We start from the raw sequence: 19,966 nt of genomic DNA, 5'->3' as shown, positions 1-19,966 counted from the left end.
AGCCAAAAAAATTAATAGCTTTGCTCAGAGCTGTTAAATAGCAGAGTACCTTGCTGCTCTGAAGGGTTTATTACTATTTTACTGGTTTGGGTTTTTTGTTTGTTTGTTTGTTTTTTATTTACCAGGTGCTAAGTGTTAAGAGTTCTACTCATTTGACTCTAGCCACAAGCAGGGTTGGCCTATTTGTGAAAACCCAAGTCCTCTGGAAAATGACCCCTCTTACATTGGGAGCTTCAACCTCCTTCTACACGTGTTACTGGAAAGGAAGTAAAAGCAATGAGGGGATTCGAACCCAGAGACTGATAGCAGCATTGCTCATCTTCAAAACCCTCCTGAAAGTTTTGGCCTCAAGTGCTGAGCAACGATGTCCCCTTAAGACACTGTGGCTTTCCATTACTCCCTGCCTCCCATCTTCCAAACATTCCCCCAAAACAAAAGGGACTTACCCTACTATTACTATAACAAAATCCAGTAAATTCCATCCATTCCTAACATAAGCATTAGGATGTAGCAATAATCCATACGCTATAATCTTCAAAAAGGTCTCGACTGTAAAAATAATCAGGAAGGCATATTCTACTTTTTCCTGTGAAGAGAAACAAAAAGGAGGGGGGGGGGAGATGAGGGAGAAGAAGAAAAAGAAACAGGAATTAGAATCAATATCTCTGAGATATAGGCATTTTTCTCCAAGCAAAGTTTTATTATGAGAAATGGCACCATTAACACAGCACCTGTGCCAGGAATGCATTTTAATTCTAACACTGAATTTCTCATAAGCCGCTAAGTGTAAAGCACTTTTCATTCCAGGCTGCACGACTGCATTTTGCCACCTGCCCTGATGCGTGTGCAATGAGTCTGCCGGGGACAGAAGGGGCATGTTTGTTATTTGCACACATTAGCAAAACGTGGCATGTTTTCCTCCTGAGATTGCCAAGTCAGGCCCAAAAAAGCACAAGGGGGCAACAAGATTCCTACAGCAGCTTTGAACAGAATGTCCTTTGGAAGAAAGGAAGATGCGGCTGCTGTGACCCTCTCTCTTCCTTTTGGGTTTATGCCCGATTTCGAAGTCAGGGTCCTCATTGTCACAGAGCAGCAAGGTGACCTCGGCAAGTCCCTCCTCTCCTCTGGACCTCATTCTTCTCACCGGCACAGAAGGGGAGCAAATTCAGGATGGGAACCCTCCCGTCTGAGTACTGACATGCGGTCTTCCCCAGCTGACACCATCGAGTGGTCAGTGGTCGCCACACACCCTCCCACGGAGCCCAGGCTCCATCTCTGCGCCCTCCCCTCCTGCCAGCGCCCCTCCACCCACGGCCGCTCCCATCTGGCTGCCCAGACCTTGGAGACTCGCTGACTCTTACAACCCTTCCCATTCCGACTCAGGCGACTTTGTGGGTCCGGAGAACACATCCCTCAGCAGGTCTAAAAACGTTGACTCCTTCCCTCTTTTGTAAAGGTTTTCTTTATGCAGCTTCGGCTTTAATAGAAATACCGACCCACTGGGATGTGTGCAATTAATTTTATAAGAGGCACTCCCTGGCAAGAGGCTACTTAATAACTCAATGAAAAACCATCAGCAATTAAAACTCTTCCACATGGGCCATAAAGCCCTCCACAAATATTAATTCTACCCCGTGGGACCCGAGGAAAATTACAAATACCTTAGGAAGATGGAAGTCACGGAATTCACTTACGAAGATGCGTGGTGCGAGAGGTCAAATAAATTTGGCTCAGGAAACACTGAGTGAGCATCTCTTCCATATGATGGACCCCACACCAGGAGCCAGGATTAGAAAAAGCTCCACGGCCCTCCCTACCCTCGAAAGGTTTAGTCCAGGAGGTCGGTGGGGGAGGGAGGGTTAGTCTGTTCCAACCATGAACACTGCCAATGCCCCACGACAGAATGTAGAGAGGCCAATGCTGCATCCTGAGCCCTCTGAGAAGGCTGGAGGACTGGTCCCCTCCTTCCCCACCGCGACTCTGCTCTGCTACATGACGACTGCAAGACAGCCTCAGCCACCCTCCTACCATCACCTGGCCCGACCGTCCCCCGTCTACTGCCACATCCTCCTTTTTTTTTTTTTTAAAGATTTTATTTATTTATTTGAGAGAGAGAGAGGGAGTACAAGCAGAGGGAGGGGTAGGCAGAGGGGGAAGCAGGCTCCCCGCTGAGCAGGGAGCCCGACTCAGGTCTCCATCCCAGGACCCAGGGATCATGACCTGAGTGGACAGCAGACACTCAACCACCTGAGCCACCCGGGTGTCCCTCACGTCCTCACTCTCGACCACAAGGGCAGTCATCCAACCACCCCTGGGCCCCCAGCCTTTGCCCCCATTCTTGGCCTCACTCTGGTCTTGCTGAAAAGCCAGGTCATTGGTTCCTCCCTCCCGGGTCCCCGCCACCCCCTTCCTGCCCTCCAGAGCTCCCTTTGACCCTTGAACACCATCCAAGGGTCTAATAAATACTTTCGTGGTGTGAGTTAGACAGAGTCCGCGTGTCTTCAACCATATGGTCTCACTCATCTCCAACCTGCACACCCATGCTTTCCCCAGACCTCCCAACTGGCCCTGCCCTCAGCCTGGCTCCTCCCAGGTACCGCCCCCCCCCCCCCCCCCCACGGAGCTGCCAAGACCTTCCTTGAATACGTCCCCCTTCTCCTCCCCACAGCCGTGCCCTCTGGGCATGCATGAGCCTGCAAACCTCCTGGGACTCCCTCATTTACTCTCCAAATTCCCTGGGAGCCTGGACAAGGACTTGAACTTTGCCTCTGGCTAGGGAGGAGGAATCCTGGAAGGCTTCACTGAGGAGGTGACACTAACTTGGAGGGCTTAAAGGAGAGAACAACTCTGTTCCTTGAACCAGAAGCAAAAATCCCTGAAAACACCAACCCACTACATTCAAATTGGACCCTGACCACCAAATGTACGTTGTCGATATACTTCTAAGACTTGGAGTTCTAGGGGAACAAGATAAGCTAAAAACAGCATGCTGATTTTACAATTCCTTTTCCCTTTTTATCCCTTCTGCTTTATTTACTAGGCCAGACAGAGAAAAAAGGCTTTTGCTGCCATCAATATTCATAGCAGTTACATTCCTACGTCAACACAGTGCTATGCTTTAGAGCAGAAAAACAAGGCAGGGAACAGAGAGTACATCTAGCAAACACAGCTTGTTTTTCCTCTTTGGCTTTTATTTGGAAGTAATATTGCCACAATAATACAAGGGCCATTTGTATAACTAAATTGTTTAGGGTTTTTTTTATATCTCGTTCTCTTGTCCCCCATGTGTCTCTCCTTTTAAAGAACTGGGTTTCTATTTCCAAAAATCCTTAGTGCATTACCTGATGGAATTGATTGTAGGAAATATAACCTTGCTTTAATGGGATTCTTTATTATGGAGCCTCTACTGGGATGCCAACTAAACCACGACAGCCTAGAGAGACATCGGTTTGTCTAGAAGCCAGTGTTGTTCTTGCCCCCAAATCCCGCCATTAAAAAGGACTCCTGCAAAACAAATATACCTCCACAGTAAGCAAATATGTTTTTTTAAAAAAAAAAAATTGCAAAACAACCATCACCAGCTGGAGAGGTAATTATTTACAAAAGAATTGTTCATTTGAGGAAGGAATGTTGAGTTCATCATTTGCAAAGGAAGTCACCAGGAAGGTCAGGTTCCTACCTGGGCAAGGTGGGAATGCACAGCCAGCGGGAAAGACCCAGTGAGATGCTGCATAGAGAAGATACAGGGTCTGTGCCTCAGATGCAGGAAGAGTGCACAGGAAGGGGGCATGGCTGAGGACGAGGCAAGCAGGAAGCCTCCAGAACTGGACACAAAAGAAGGTATCCTGAGGGCAGGGCTGCTTCATAAAAGCTCACAGTCCCAGGAGAAACAGAGAAATGAAATAATTCCTGCACCTCAGTCTCCCAACACTTGCCAGGCAGGACCACAGGCCTGTGCCCTCACTGGCCCAGCAGCGGGGATCCTTCTCACTGGCCGTACATGCTGGGTGGGCAGCACCAGTCAAATCTCCTTCTTAAAAAAAATTTTTTTTAAATTCCTCTTACCCAGGCACCACCTTATGTAGGGATGAGAGTTGCTCACGAGACCTCAAGGCATCAGAAATAAAGGCTCAGCATCTAATTCAGAAACCCGAGAGCTTCTTTGAACAATGAAGATTCACCATGGAGAAGAGTCTCTGTTACCAGTTAACCTCAAAGAGAACCTGGAGACACTGGAACTGTCAACTAGGAATGGGAGGGAGGTAGCAGGACCCCTTGATTACACCTGTTTCTCTCCTCTCCGGTTCTCAGGGGCCCTTTCACTAGGACTGTGGTGTGAACAGCCAGCCAGCCAGCCACCCATCCCAGGGTCCTCCTCAGAAAGCCTGACCTGGATCTTCCCAGAGGTCTCAACCTGCTGTCAGAAGATTACAAGGGTTTATGAGCCAAGAAAAGTTCCTTGCTTTGGTCATCGCCCACATAGCGCCCTATCTCCGGGACCACATAGCGCCCCATCTCCGGGAAGGCTCTCCGGGCTGCCACCCTGGTGGTGTTGCTCCTCCTGACACCACCACGCCTCACCCTACGGCCCCAGGCTCCCTATGGGCAGGCAGCATCTCTTCCGGTCTTTGTAGTCCCGGCCCCCAACCCCCACCTGGGGCATTCGTAAGGTAATGGACAGGAAGCAGGCAGGAAAAAGAGAAGGAATGTAGCAGACAAAGCTAGACTTAAAGGGGACTAGAAAAACAGGAGGTTTTATGATCCTAGCATAGGCATCAAAAAAGCAAAAACAAGGCTATGTATCTAAGTTGCCATTAACCCTTTCTGCAACGAGCTTGGAAGAAAGGGTCACATTGCCGAACTGAACTGACGAGGGATCCCAACATCTTGGCTGGCCCTTCCCTCCTTCCTGACCCGAGCCCACAGGGCATGTCCTCACTCCTCCTGCCCTCACCTCCTCTTCCGGCTTCCTTGCTTCTCTTCCACAAGCGCCCGGCACGCCACCGAGGGGCCCCCCTGCTTCCCCACCTAGGGTGCCCCCCCATCATGTGTGTCAACGTCCCTCTCCAGAGCAAGCACACAAGGGACACACGGCTGGGAGAAGCGCAACCTGGGGGAGCAGGAGCAACCCGGGGCTTGTGGCCACAGGATCTGTTTTCTCCCAGCCCGCCGCCCCCCAGGCTCAGCCGCAGTTTCAGGTCCGCGTCCTGTTCCCATTTTCTAGAACAGTTCCCCCCCACCCCACGTGCTCATCAGACTAAGCGCTTCTTGTCCTTCAAGACGCAGGGTTAAATAACACTTTCTCAGGGAAACTTTTGCCGGCCTCCCAGACAAAACGAGGGCCCGCTGTCAGACAGGCAGTCAAACCCCACGATGCCCTGCCCACCCCCGTGGTCCTACTCACCACGGAAATGTTAAATTCCTTCAAGTTATCTCTTCAGTGTGTCTCCCCTCCAAGAAAGGAATTTCTATAAGATCAGAGACGATTCCCAGTATTCTCAGGGCTTGCCATAAAAAACATTCGGTATTTACAAATGAGTAAATAAATGAGCAAAACGCGAGGTTTCGACCGAGCATTATTCACTGTCCCTTCTTGCTAAGAAGTTCCGTAATTGTTTTAGTCTGCTCAGGCTATCATAGCGAAATGCCCTAGACCGGGGGCGGGGGGGGGGGGGCAGCGGGGGGCTTAACCAGCAGAGATCCCTCATGGTCCCGGAGGCTGGAAGTCCCAGACCAAGGCGCCAGCTAGTTTGGTGCCTGGTGAAAGCGTTCCCACTACCCCGCAGACAGGTGACTCTCTCGTGCATCCTCATCTGACCTTTCCTTCCTGGGTGTCTGTGGAAGGAGATGTCTCTCTCTCCCTCTTCTCAGGGCACTGATCCTGGTCACTGGCTCTCCACCCTCAGGACCTAATCACCCCCTGCAAAGGCCCCACCTCCCAATATCATCACACTGGAGGCTGGGGTTAGAATTTCAACATAGGGGTTTTGGGGAAGAGAGATAGAAAGAGAGGAGGGGATGCCAGCGTTCAGTCCATAGCAAGGATACCAGGGTCCCCTTGGCTTTGCTCTGTTCCAAGAAAAAGGTCTGAGACAAAATGCCAGGGAAAAGCTATTCTGCTCTGCAACCGCGGCTCTCCCCAAAGAAGTGGGACAGGGTCTTCCGGTCAGAGTGAGGGGCACACGGAAAGGCTGATCATTCACGGGGGTGAGGGACAGGCCGGGGACGGGAGGATGCAGGGCCTCCCGTGGCGGGCTGTGGGGTTTGGTCTCCGTCTCTCACCTGCAGAACCAGCAGGCTGAACCAGATGATCTCTTCCAGTTGTAAAACTACAATTCCTGCCCACCTGGGGAGCAAAGTCCAGACCCCGGGTTCACAGAGAGGTTCCACGAGGCCCAGAGACCCCCTAGGGAACACCGCCAGCCCAGAGCAGCAGCCGAGCTGTCCAGGGGCTGGGTCGCCCGAGGTCCCTGCTGCACATTGGGGGGCCGGCTTGCTGAGGGCCCCTCCACGAGCCGCTGTGCACAAGGCAGGAAGTGAGAGCAGGCGCCGTGGGGCTATGGTAGCAGTTTCTATAAGCCAGAACACGTGTCGTCAGAACGTAGAGGGTGTGTGGCTGGACAGCGGCTGCTGGCAGGCAGGCCTCGGCTCAGGGCTGCTGAGATGGAAACAGAGATAACGTCCTCCTCTGTAGGCAGTAAGGAAGGTGGTACTTCCCCGGGCCTCCAGGGAAGTTCCACGAAGAAACGGACTAGAATAGACAGTTGGCCTTCATTTTCCTTCACCTTCGGTCTAAAAGTACAAATTCCAGATGACGTTTGTGTCTCCTGTGCCCAATTCCAGACTCTATGGTCGAGTCACCCTGGTTGAGTCATCTGCCTCTGGGCTTCTCAGTGTCCTCGTCCGGAGAACAGGACCCTGCTCTGCCCACCCAGGGTATGGTGACCATCAGCTGAAGTGAAAGGCAGGAGCAAGTTCTGTAAACTGCCTCACCTGCCACAGTCAAAGCCTCCCCACCCCTAACCTGGACGGGAAGAGATACGAGGCAGGTCTCCTAGCTCCTGGGGGCTGCACTCCTGAGCAGGGGGTGGTGGGGAGAAGGGCTCTAGAACTTTCTGAAGATCTTATGACAGCCTAGCGACCCCCGCCCAGCGAGGACAAATGGAAGAAGCCAGCAGGTGGCCTGGCTGGCCCCTCACAGAGACCAGCCTCTTGTTTGTGGGAGGACAGCAGCATCACACCGGGGTGGAGGAGGCTGAACAGGGCCCTCTCTCTCTGGACGTGGCTTCCTGGCTCATGGGCAGAGCAGAGGTAGCTGCTGCTCTGCCACCACACTCGGCTAAGCGTGGTTCTTGCCACCTAGAAACCTCCCAGGGTAGCAGCAACACCCTGTCCCTCCTCTGAAAGTGGCTCCTTTTCTGCTGTCCATCCCGGGGCTACAGGTGTCAGCACGGAGCCCATGTTACGAGTTCAGGGACAGGCAGGGGACCCACACCCGCCAACCAGGTCCGGTGAGAGCTGCACCTGGGACTTTCACTTTGGCAACTAGGCAAGAAATTCTGTCATTGGCTGGACTTTGCTCGGAGAGGCGCTAAGCATGGAGTTACCAGGAAGACACAGAATGAAGAACCAACACCAACAAAAGCCGAGCCGAAGTGTGCGGAGAGTCAAACAGGAAGGCAGAGAAACTCAGAGGCAAGCATCTAGCTTTGATGCCTTTGTAAGAGCCCCTGAATCAAGCTGAACCTGAAGCCAAAATGCTTCCCCCTGCCTAGGGCTTTTCAGTTATAAAAACCAATTCATTGAGCAAGTTTGGGTTGGGTTTTCGGTCAATTCTAAACAAAAATGTCCTAGCTAACTACACAGTGATCCTACAGGATCACTCTGCTTCCCTAAAAGCTAAAACATCTAAGAGAAACTTAAGCAGCTCATTTCTCAAAAGATTCAACTCCTCTGACGATTCTCACTGACCCACAGGCTCAGGGATGGTTCTCTATATATAGGACCCATGATCCTTGCAGGTCGTAGCCTCTGGGAATTCATCTAAATTCAGCCTTCCAAACAGACTCCTTCAATCCCATCCATTCTCTGTTGCTATCTTCCATTCCAACTGGTTTCCCATACCCCACACATTCTTTCTTGAAAACTCAATGCCTCGGACTTGTCTTGCTTCCCATCCTGCCCACGCTGGGACCCAAACTGTGAATCCCCCTGGTAGCGGGTACGTTCTACAGCTGGCGGCCATAGGTCTCCTCACCCAGCTCCAGTGCCAAGCCTCTGCCCACCATGAGTGGCAGTTCAAGCTCTCTGCTTCAATTCAATTCAACAATATTCTTGGAGTACCTGGGCCATACCAGGCATAGTCCTGAGCAGTGCAGAGTGAAAGACAACTAAGACAGCTTGGTGTCCTAAGGCAGCCTGGCAGAGGTATGTATAAAAATCTTTAACCCACAGCAGATGACAATCAAGGCCAAAGTCAAGTACAGGGGATCATCTGTATGGAAATGGAAGGTGAGGGGATGGGGCAACTTCTGTGTCCAAAGCATTTGCAGAAGCTTCTTTAAAAGTACACACGACTGCGTCACATATGTGACTGAGTCACAGTTCCTCTACGTGGCATCCCTGAGAACCTCTACAATATGTCTGTGGTCTACCTACCAACAACCAGCTGATATCCGTTACCCCACAGGGTGAGGGCCCCCAACCTGCCTCATCCCCTTCCTCTTCCTCCTCCCTTCGTCCTCCTCGGCTCCCATCCATCTGTCCCATAACACCCTGCACACAGGTCATAGTCATTAGAACCTGATGTCTTCTCCATGACCCAGAGCACTTCTGTTGATCTCAGTCCTGTGTCACCATTTCAGGGAAGGCCAGGGAGTTTCATTTGCTCTTGAGCACCAACTTTGTATGAGGCCATGAAAGAGAACAGAGAAGGGCAGGGCATGGCCGTTTTTGGCTCCCGGTGTGGTTGGGGAGGATAACCATTGATGCGTTGTCTCATCTTATTTGCAGATCGTGGGTACCTTGAGCACGAGAACCACTGCATTTACTTCTGCAGACTCTCTCACCATCCTGAGCAGAGAATTGAGCCTCCGTAACACCATGATGCATCCAGCACAAAGAAGGAAAAGCAGAGACCTGCTTTTCCTGCGAAGCCTCCAGGGGCCAAGACCTTGTCTAGCCACATCAGGGAGCCCTGCCAGCAGCTCCACGGCCCAGGCCAGAATTCTGTTCGCCCTCTCCCACTTGGAGATACAGAGGTTCATTTCCTTTCCAAACCACGTCAAGCCTGTACAACCCGTTCTGACAACTCAAGTCAAGGGGGATGGCAAGAAGCGTATACGACCTACGTGGGGCTCGTCAAAGCCGCGCGCTGCCTCTCTGGGATGTGGGGGCCTGGGCCATGTCCCAGCTGTCAAACACCCATCATTCTAGAAAAGACACCCTCTTGGCTTTGGTTAGTTTGTATGACGTGAGCCAAATGCTCCAACACGTCTGCCTCCCTGTCTGTAAAGAAAGACATGAGTGAATGTTTCAAAATGGCAGGAACCAAACATTTTCATGTGATAAGAGAATGGTCATTTCTTTTCTTCATTAACGGAGGTGAGGAGAAGCCAGTCTGCGAATGCTTAAATTCCCTGACATCAGAGTTCTAGACAACATCTCCTCGGGCCCCCGGAAATGTGCCGTGTGTACGCTGGACACAATACTCGGAGCATGAGGAAACACCTGACCATCTCCTCCCTCAGCAGACACACTATGCGATGGGGTAAGACAGGCAGGGAAGGGATTTCCACTCACATCTCCACGCGAGGGTCCCAGACACGGAGCCACTTCTGGCCACAGGCCGTGGGAACAGCAATCGTGCCCTCTGGGGTGAGGAGCCCCGACCACACCCACCTGCGTGGGAACCCGTGACCGCCAAATCTCACCCAGGCTTCGGGGCTGTTCCGCCGAAGTCATACCAGCACGCCGTTGGCCCAGGGTCAGCCAGGCAGCTGAGCCACCTGAGGACATGCCCTGGAAGTCCCTGCTGCAGGCTGCCGGGTGTTGGTGCTCGGGGTGGGGCTGCTCCCGTTCAAGAAGGCATGCAGTCCCTTGGAAGTACTTGCTCCTCACCCGGGGGAGGCAGAGGGTCTGGGGCAGGTCCGGCTCTGCCACTTCCAAGCTTTGTGGACTCAGGCAGGTGACTCAACTCCTCCCTCACCACAGCTGCTCCATCGGCAGAGGGGAGGGAAGGCAGCCACTGCCTAGGCTTCTCCTGGAGTGTAAAGGAGGCCACATGTGTACAAGATGAGAACCACGGTATGCAGGAAGCACGCTCTATGGCCGTTGGCTCCTGTTACTGTGTCGACGGCCACTACCCGGGAAAGGCACAGGGCATGGTCCAGAGACACTGCTAGCTCCCCGCCCGCCCTGCAGGTCCCTGCACTCCCAGTGAGCACGGCTCTACCTGCAGGGACAAGGCAGCTCCAATAAGCCTGCTCCTAGCCTTTCGGACGACTTGCAGTCCATCTGCGGCATCCCCGTAACAGTCAGGAGGGGAAACAGGCCCCCACGCTACATGCCCTCCCCTCACAGTGAAAACAGAGGACGAACGTCTGTGGGGTGGTGGGAAACACAGAGCACTCAGCTCGGCAGCTGTGACCTTCCACCAGAAAACCCCCCGCCCATTGGGTGATGAGCGACCCTATGCCACGGTCCCCTTTTTCCCAGGGAAAGTGCTGAGGACATAGGTCATTGCTCTCTGAATAAATTTATGAATCAAAGCTTAAAAATACATAACGTGCAGAGCCTATAATTAAGATCAAGTATGTAATACGTTCACTCGGAAGATTAAGAACTCCATGCCTATAATTCACCATTATTTTAGAATTAGTAAGTAAAATTGAGTTAATTTAAAAGACATTGGGTAGCTTAAAAACCAGGCACCACCCAACCGTGGCCTTGAAGTGAAAATCAATACACGGTCAGTGACTGCGCAGAACAGATTCTCTGCAGACCTGCTCCAAGCTGCAAGTGTCACTTGCGCTGCTCTGGTCCTGCCAGTCAAATATCTCCCTCATCACTTCACACCTCCTGGAGGCGGGAGGAAGGGCTCCGCACCACCCCACCAAGCTCAGGACTCACACGAGCTTTCCACAAGCAATCCTACTCGCAGAAAGATGGGTGGTTCTGGAAGCAGTTACTAGAGGAGTTCACAACGCTACTATTCTTGTCAAAGCAAATTTTTGTTGAATACCTGCTTAGCTCCAAAAAAAGAACACTACGCAGCAAGAATATGAAAATTTGATGTAGGTAAGAAAGGGAATGCTACATAGCTATGTTTTGAAAAGGCAGGGGAGGAGGCCCCAGATACATTACCACAGGCATCATACGAATAGGATCCCCTCGAGGTCTGGGGGGAAAAATCTCTTAATAAACCAGTCCGCAGTGTAGACAGCTAGCTAAGTGCGAAGAGGCTTGGCTCTGAGAGTGAGATCATGGAACACTTTCTCTCTACTTTTAGGTATCCCTGATTTGTCTGAGTCTTTCTCATTGAAGGCCTTTTCCTTTAAAACCAACTGGAATTCCAAATGTTTAAGACAAAGGAGTAAGTTGAGAAAGGAAAATTAACAAAGAAAATGAAATGAAGCAGGAGTAAGACCATGACAAAGATGTAGGCGGTGAAGACACAGCTTTATTAACATGTCTCGGAGAGTTCTAACCGCTGTCGTGAAAGAAGGAAATCAGACCAGTGACACAAGTCACCTTCTCCTTTGAATGAAACTGTTTCTCAGCACAGAACAATATTTCTCCAGAGCATTTGCATAGAGAGAAGAATCAGCTGAGAAAATGAACCGAGCATCCATTATGGGAAGTAGACGAACATTCGCCTGTCTTTGTGGAATTTGTACCGTAATAGAGACAGGACTTTTTAAAGGAAACATGCAGGAAAATAATTTTGTGGTTTACAACTAGCAGTTTTTGGAAAGTGAAAACGGGATGGAAAAAATCAGAATGCACAGAAAAGAGCAAAATCTAGTAAGAGTAAGTATTTTCATCAAGCATCATTTCCGACGATACAATGTGTATGTGTTTGTGAGTTACAACATAAAATGTATCTAATACTGTTGGCCAAGTTAAAAAAAAAAAAAAAAAGAAAAAAGAAAAAAAGGTGAAACACACAACTCTAGAAGCCAATAATCTGAACCCACCAGCGTACCCCAGTAGGGATAAAGACCCACTCAAGGCCCAGTGGGGAATGGCTCATGAAGAGTCTTAACCTGGACAGGAAGAGAATGATACCTCCTCCACCCCCGCTCCTAAGCCGGAGACAACAGGTCAGAAAGAAGCCGAGCAGGGAGCACAGGGACGTCTGAAGACCTGGGCCACAGGCCCCCACCCAAGATGGAAGCCTGCAGGCCAAAGAAGGCCAACAGAGGCCAAGTGTCCCCTGAGTCCTCAGGCAGACCTGGGACTGCTCTGGAGCAAAGCCGTCTAAGCAAGGGGCACTGGGACTCACAAGGAGACACAAGAGAGAGGGGTTCCTCGTATCACTACAGCTGCTTTTTGGAAAGGGGAGCCAGCTCAGACCCAAGCCCCTCTACAGCCGGGCAGGGCAAGTTTGTGCGTCTTCATTCACTGGTTGAGATGAAGTCACCCCTCAGTTTCCTTCACACCCAGAACCGATTTCCCGCAAAGGAGAATCCTGTACCAAGGCACGAGGCTATGACTAATGAAGGACGCCTTCGAATCCCAGTCCTGCCCGGACTGGTTGAACCTCCAGCAGCGGGTTCCTCAGCCTCTCGACAGGGAAACCACCTCCGGGCATCTCCCACAGTATTGCAGGTGGGAGATGCCCAGAGCCTGGGTGACTCTCAAGGAAATGAAAGGGCTCCCCCAGCTCTGCAGGGAGGCAAGGAGAGGACTACTTTCCGATCAAGGAATCAAGGGCAGGTTTCCGGAAAGTTCACTTCACCTTATGTGGCCACAAAGCTAAGACTGAAGGGTACATACCCACCCCACCCCACCCCCTGCCACTGTACCTCGGGACAAAAAATAGTATTGGAATCTCAGAAAACACAGGAAAGATCATGAATAAACAAGAACCTGAAATCACAGCCACTAGAGTCCTGCTTGGCTATTGGAAAGCTCAAAGCTATATCCATCCTATTAATTCGGGCACAGGCAAATGCCTTTTTAATGGCTTCGTAATCATGAAGATCCATCATCATCTTAATAATGATGAGTATTAGAAAAGGCAACAGGCTTCGTCATAACCGCCTCAATTCAAAATTCATTAACACTCTGGGACCAACTGAAATCCTGACTCTGAGCCTTGGACTTCACGAACGCACCTCCTAAGTGCCACGTTGTTTAATCTCTCTCCTCGACAGTAAAGCTGCCTTGACAGGTCGGTAAAGTTCACTTCCCAGGGTCACTGCCAGATGAAGTTCGCATTCGAGCAAACTCAAATCATGAGGATCGCCTCGAGACATCTGAACCTAAAGAACCAGGAAAGCTGAAACGACTTAATGGATGCTCTTTTCTAAATATCTAGGTTCATTATTTATAACACATCCTAGTGAGTTAGGATAAAACGGAGCAAATACAGGTTTTCCTTTAATTACAGTAATGCTGGTGAATCAGACCTCAAACGTCTGGAAATTACTACTTTCTCTAACTTGTGATTCTGCTCAAATGCCACACTTAAAAAAAAAAAAAAATCCAAATCCAGAACAAAGAGTCCAACTGTTAACATCCAGTCTTCTCTGTCTGTCTCTGTCTCTCTCTCTCTTTTTTTTTTTTAAACAGAGCAGACACAGGAGGGTCCAAAGAGACACATAAAGATAGGAGGCAAGACAAGCCCCCTTTCCAGACAAGGAAAAACAAAGGGCTGGGGTCTGAAAGAGCCGCTCCGGAGAGCCCGCACTCCACTCGTTCGCTACCAACTTTTAAACAACCAGACCCACCCATAAGCCAGACAGGGAACACAAAATCTACCTGGAGGACGTCTGGCTGCTGGTCCTGAGCTGGGCAGCTCAGTAAATTTGCGGAGTCAGACAGCTGGGGTGGAAGGTTCCCATTGGGTCCAGCTATCCCACCTGGGGCAAGTCCCTCACCCCTCCTGAGCCCTGGTTTCTGGGTCAGTGAATGCACTGTCCAAGGAACGAATGAGACCATGTGCAATGTCGAAGCACAGCATACATGGATGCCATGAGGATACTGGCAAGGAAGGCGAGCAGTGCAGGTCTTGACCTCTTTTCTCCTACACTAGAAGCTCTCCAGATTGATTTTCTTTTAACCAACGCGTCCGATGAACTGATGTTCTTTGTCCTTCTGGGTAAGACAATGACAAAGGTCCATGCCACACTGAACTCACTTGGCTCCCAGGTCAGTTTCTAGACAGCTCCTGTGTTTTTGTTCCTGAGAATGGAGTTGCATGCTTACCAAGAACTGCTTATGTTTGCTCCCAAGTTTATGGCAGATGCACTGCCCAACTTAAGTGGACACTGCTTGGAGTGCAAGACAGGAGTGTAGAAAAGAGTTGTTGCTTCAATTAAAAAAAAAACAAAAACAGGCTACATCCTTTTGAAGCACTGGATAAGAACACTGCTGAAGGTTCTGTCATTGAATCCAACATGAGCGGCATGACAGACAAGATAAGGGAAAACCCATAAGCTTTTAGAACTGCTCTCAGCTTTTCTCCCGGAGATCTAAGTTCTTATTCTATTTTTAAATAAAATGTGACTAGAAACTGTAGGCACATTATAGGCATAGTTTATGCAAGAAAGAAGATGGACACTCTTACCAGTACATGCCTAATACTCAAAAAAAGCCTTTGCCCTACTCCAAAAGATTGACAGGTACATGTCTGGTTAAATATTCTAGGTGAAAATAACCTTTAAGATGTGCTTCTATCTTTCTTTTTTTTTTTCTTAAAGATTTATTTATTTATTTATTTATTTGACAGAGAGAGAGAGATCACAGGTAGGCAGAGAGGCAGGCAGAGAAAGAGGGGGAAGCAGGCTCCCCGCTGAGCAGAGAGCCCGATGTGGGGCTCGATCCCAGGACCCTGAGATCATGACCTGGGCCGAAGGCAGTGGCTTAACCCACTGAGCCACCCAGGCACCCTGCTTCTATCTTTCTAAATGAGCCTCCCTATCACTGACTTCTTGGAACAACCATCTTAGGGGTTACAAGTACAGGGGCTGTAGGACCCAGGACTCACTCTGTCCTCAGCTCCCAGCTGAGGTCTGGCATGCAACCTGACTTGCCGTGAGTCTCTGCAAATAGCAGCACCGAGTGCAGAGGGGTTGCCAGTCACCAGGGCACGTGTGTCGAAGTAAATATACTGATCTCGTGACAGTCTGGGGTGCACAGGTGAGCACTGGGGACCACCACTGCTGTGTACTTGGGCTTCATGCTGGCACGCTTCCCACCACTTCCGCCCTCGTGTGCACAAGCAGGGGCAATGCTCGTGCATATGTGTCCGCATGGTGGTAGTGGCAGCATTACGTGCAAGGGCAAGATGAAGGAAAGGAGTAAGACAACGCATGCGAGCACGGAAGAGAAGAATGTGTGCGTGCATGTCAGCACGCAAGACCTATAGGAGGGCACGCGTGGGGCTGGAGGAGGGCAGCCACTGCCGGAGATTCACAACTGGTTAGAATTCCCCAGAAAATCACCCCAGAAATGCCGCCTGCTCCCTCCTGACCGTCACTGGGACTTCCGTTAAATGGTCAAGGATTCTCACCTTCTGCATTTTGTCCTAATCTCAATAACCAGTTGCTGAGCATCAGCTGTGTGTGATGTGAAGGAAGGAGATACGATTTGCTCTCAGGAGTCTATATCCTTGTCCTCAGATGGGCTCGCCTGCATCGGAGAGGCCCGACGGAGACCAGCCGGAGTGTCCAGCCTAGTCCGCGACCACCGAAGGACACCCGTGTTTGCATAAAGGCAACCGCGGAAGAAGTGCCGCCCCCTTGGGTGACATTAGATTCTCAGTGACAGCTCACAACTTGTACTTCTCCCTAGACGAGGGGTGGGCAGACCCTAGCCCACAGGCCAATCCTGTCCACCACCAAATGGTCGTCACTATACTTCCACTGCGGCACGGCAGGCTCATCGGGTTACCAACGGTCTGTGGCTACCCAAGCGAGGCCCACGTAGAGACCCACGTAACCTCCACTATTTACCGTCTGGCTCTCGAGACAGAAAAAGTCTGGGGACCCTTGCTCTGGATCCTTACTGCCCGTCAGAAAGAATGCTCTAGGCATTCACTTCTCCGCCAGAAAAAGGGAAGAACACTCGTGATTATCTAGCTGGGGTCCTTCTTTTGAGATGAATAGTGTAACAGTTCCGCTTAATAGCCAAGACAGCTGTGGGACGCTAGCACAAATCTTTACCCGTGCGTTTGCTAGCACAAATCTTTACCCATTAAAAACACGGGCTCTGGTCATCCTTCCTTGCTGCTTCCTGTGAAAACATACAGGCACTACAATTACAGTGACCGCTGAGGTTTTCTGAAGCACACACATGCGCCATCCCCTACGTTGTGCAGCTTTCTTTAGGGGTACATGCTATAGTCCAGAATCGCAAGCACAAAAGAGACCACTACTTAGGGATTACGTTTTGAAAGACCTTGAAGGACTCGATGCCCCATTATTCCCAAAGAAGCTTTTGGTTTTTTACTCTGTATTTAACCAAAGTTCCTACAAGACTATAAAAAAACCATAGCCACTGTGAAAATTTGTTAAAATAATAGTTTCTGCAAAATACTTTCAGTGCTGTGGCATTCATCCTTTAGAGACGGGTTAGGGAGTACTATAATTTGCTCTGTCAGCACGGATGTTAGGCGTACAGCAGACCCAGAAGAGAGCATGTCGACTCGATAAGGTTTGGGGGCTGGGGAGATTATAACAGCCTTAAATAAGACTCAACATCCAACCTTCCGCAAGAACTGATCCTCAGACTTGACAAATAACGCCATCACAGAGAGCACCAAAGCCACCAAAAGACAGTCCTAAAGAAAGGGCACAGGTTCTGCCTTCGATACTTATGCACGGGTGCAGATAACGTGTAACGGGAAGTGGAGGTAAGGATAAAATTCTTCACTTTCTATTTTTTTTTTAAAGCTGGGTGAGAGGTTTCTAAATCACCCAGGTGTTAAAGGTCAGAGCTCCCTGATGGAAAGAAGCACAAAGTACCTCATTTTCTAATGGGACTAGATGCTCCCTGCCCAGGGCTTACTAAGCCAGCCCTCTGTCATCACCCACCAGCCATCCCCACGGGTACAGTCTGAGAAGGGGGACACAGACTCCTCTGGCTGTCAGCCTGGCAGAGACTTCAGTGTTGGGGAGGCCCCCTCTTCCTAAATCCCAAGCTCTAAGGACTCAGGAGAATCATAAAGACAGTCTTGCCTACAAGAAGGAAAACCCAGCGTCTTGTCCCCCATAGTCCTGAGCTGCTGTTCCCCTTCCCCAAACAGGGAGAAACAAAGTGGCAGGACAGTCATCCTGCTGCCTATTGGCCTGGCAAGGACCTGTGAACTTCCCGTGAGCCAAGCAGACCCCACAGGTTACTTTGTAGGCGTGAGTCATCTCTGGGACCTCACCCAAGGGGACTGGTCCCCATGAGAGGTCAGTCACCATAGCGACAGAGTCTGTGCAGTAGGGACAAGAGAGGCTGAGCCAGAGCCTCACGTCCCAGGTCAGGACCTGAGAGGTGGGGGAGAGTCACCAGGCCCTCAGCAGGCCCTCTGCAGACCAGTGCCACACACCCACTCCATTTTGGAGATCCGCACCTGGACACCTGTCGCGGGGAGGGTCTGCCCCCTGGCCCGTTTTAGCTACAGAGGCTGCAAAACCAAGCAGGGGGCAATCCTCTGTCGCGCCCAGCTGGGAGAAAAAGTGTTTGTCCTTTTACGTCTCTTCCTTCTCCCCTTCCTCAAAAATGGAGCACTTGGAGCTGCTGTGGGGCAGGGGAGGGAGGGAGGCTGGTGGGGACAGTGGTCATGGGGTGGGGGAGCCCTAAATCAGGTTAAAACACTCCAGGGTAAGAACAGCAAGGGACTGCCAAGGAAGAGTCCACCCAGGATGGTGTGAAGACACAGGAGAGGCTGGGGGGCGGGGGTGTACGAGCTGAGGGAGCAGGGATTGCGAACGCCAAACCGTGCCCTGCGAGACGTGAGATTCCTCAACCAGTGAAATACACATGGGTAAACTAAGGCTCGCAGAGAACAAACTTATCCAACGTCCTCAACCCAGACAGTAGCTATGGCGAGAACAGCTGACTGTCCCTTCATCCCTGTTTGAGGGGGAAAAAAGATTGGAGGAATTGGCTCAGGGCCATGGGTCAAGTTCCAGGTCCTCCCTCCTTGAGGGCTTTCCCCAAGAGCCTCCTTCCGGTGACGCAGTGACTCCGGTTTACCCTTCAGCTTTTTCCCCCTTATCTTTTTCTCCACCTTCCAAGCAGATTGTCTCCAGCATCCACCACACCTGTCCCTCTTCTCCCCTCCATCTAACTGTCAGAATCCGTCAGGACCTTACTCTGTGACCACGCTGTCCCTAAATACTCGGGCCTCAATCACAGTTCTAAACTGCTTCGAGACCAGAGGCAGCAGGAAATGACTTGAGAGCAGGACTTTCTAGAACTCAGCCGTCAGCCCCTATGGGCTCTCCACCCCTCTGACCATGAGGGCACAGGCACAGAGCCCACCCCCACCAGGCAGGGCAAGTGCGGTCTTGGAGACATCTCTGACGAGCCCCACTTTGAATGAGGAGCACAGTGGGCTCCAGATCCCTCCGCTCTAGAACTCCACTAACTCTGTGTATCTCCTTGGCCAGTCTTCAATGGCTGAGATAACCTAGCAAAATGCAAAGCAGCAGGACAAGAAATAAAACTTCTTTTCGCTACGCTCCCCACCCGTTCTGAGTTTTCTAGCTTGGCTCCCCAATCTGCTCTGAAGGCGGAAGCCACAGCAAGTGACTCCAGGGGACCCCACGTTCTCTCGCCATCAGGTATCCTGAACCTCTGCACACACAACTGGCCACTCCCCCAACAACACATCACAGGGGAACCAGCTGCCCCACCACGTGACTTGTGATCCGTCGCAAGCTCTTCAAGAGATTTGAAGGTCAAAGAGAAATGGGGGTGATTGCAAATTACCTGTAGGTTTCACAAAGTCCTTTTGTCCACACTGGACCCAACAGGGCACTTAAGAGTTAATGAAGTCCGTAAACAAATCTGCCCCACCCTCCTAAAGTTGACAGTTTTAGAAAACGGCACAAACCTGGCTGAGACAGAGTACAGGAGAGAAGCAGAGAACACTCCCATTTGGAGAAGCAAACCTTCGTAGGACCGTAGTACCAGCGTAGCCCTCATCCGATCAAGAATACAGCTAAAGAGCAATAAGGAAAATAAAACAAAGGGCTTTGTGGCAAGTGCTGGACACACAGCAGGGACCTGGCCAGGACTCAGTTATAACTGGGTGGCCCTGCTAAATACGGGGACAGTAGACCTCGAGGTCCGTCTCACCAGCTTCAGTATCAGGGGCTGGACCAGCGGCCCTCACTGCCCTTCGGGGCTCCTTCCAGGGCATGCTTTCACTGCCAGGCCTTGCAGACCCAGACATGAAGGAAACGTGGTCTTTGCCCCTTCATGCTTTGTACTCACTACTGTCCACTGTCCTGAGTTCTGTGGACTGCCAGGCACTCTGAGACCAGTTGAGCTGTCGTTATCTATCAGGGGCTGCAAACCATGGAAGAAACACACAAGCCCCAGGGGGACCTGTTTGCAGAAAGACACCCTCTTTCCACCTCTTCTTTCTCCATTTCTTTGTAAACTCAAAGCAATTCATCAGCTTCCTTGTTCCCTGACCTGTTGATAGGATTTTCGCTCTCACTTAAATGCACTGGGTTTCGTACAGTTTCTCGGAGTACCCATAGAGCGTCCACCGCTACCAGGCCCCATGCAAATGCAA

The 19,966-nt window shown here is 50.9% G+C and overlaps 1 protein-coding gene across 18 annotated transcripts in view; it reads right to left on the bottom strand.

Annotated features, from left to right (window-relative positions):
* Window positions 1-19,966, bottom strand: part of CACNA1D (calcium voltage-gated channel subunit alpha1 D) — a 299,149-nt gene that overhangs the window by 155,101 nt on the left and 124,082 nt on the right. For all 18 annotated transcript variants that reach the window (XM_032322272.1, XM_032322306.1, XM_032322264.1 and 15 more), the window contains exon 4: window positions 447-586. In XM_032322272.1, coding sequence (XP_032178163.1) covers window positions 447-586 — 140 coding nt within the window. The remainder of the gene's footprint in view (window positions 1-446; window positions 587-19,966) is intronic.

The sequence above is a fragment of the Mustela erminea genome, chromosome 1 (genome assembly GCF_009829155.1).
Source record: "Mustela erminea isolate mMusErm1 chromosome 1, mMusErm1.Pri, whole genome shotgun sequence".
NCBI lineage: Eukaryota > Metazoa > Chordata > Mammalia > Carnivora > Mustelidae > Mustela > Mustela erminea.
Note: the sequence above shows the minus strand (reverse complement) of the source record. Positions and strands in the feature narration are given on the sequence as shown.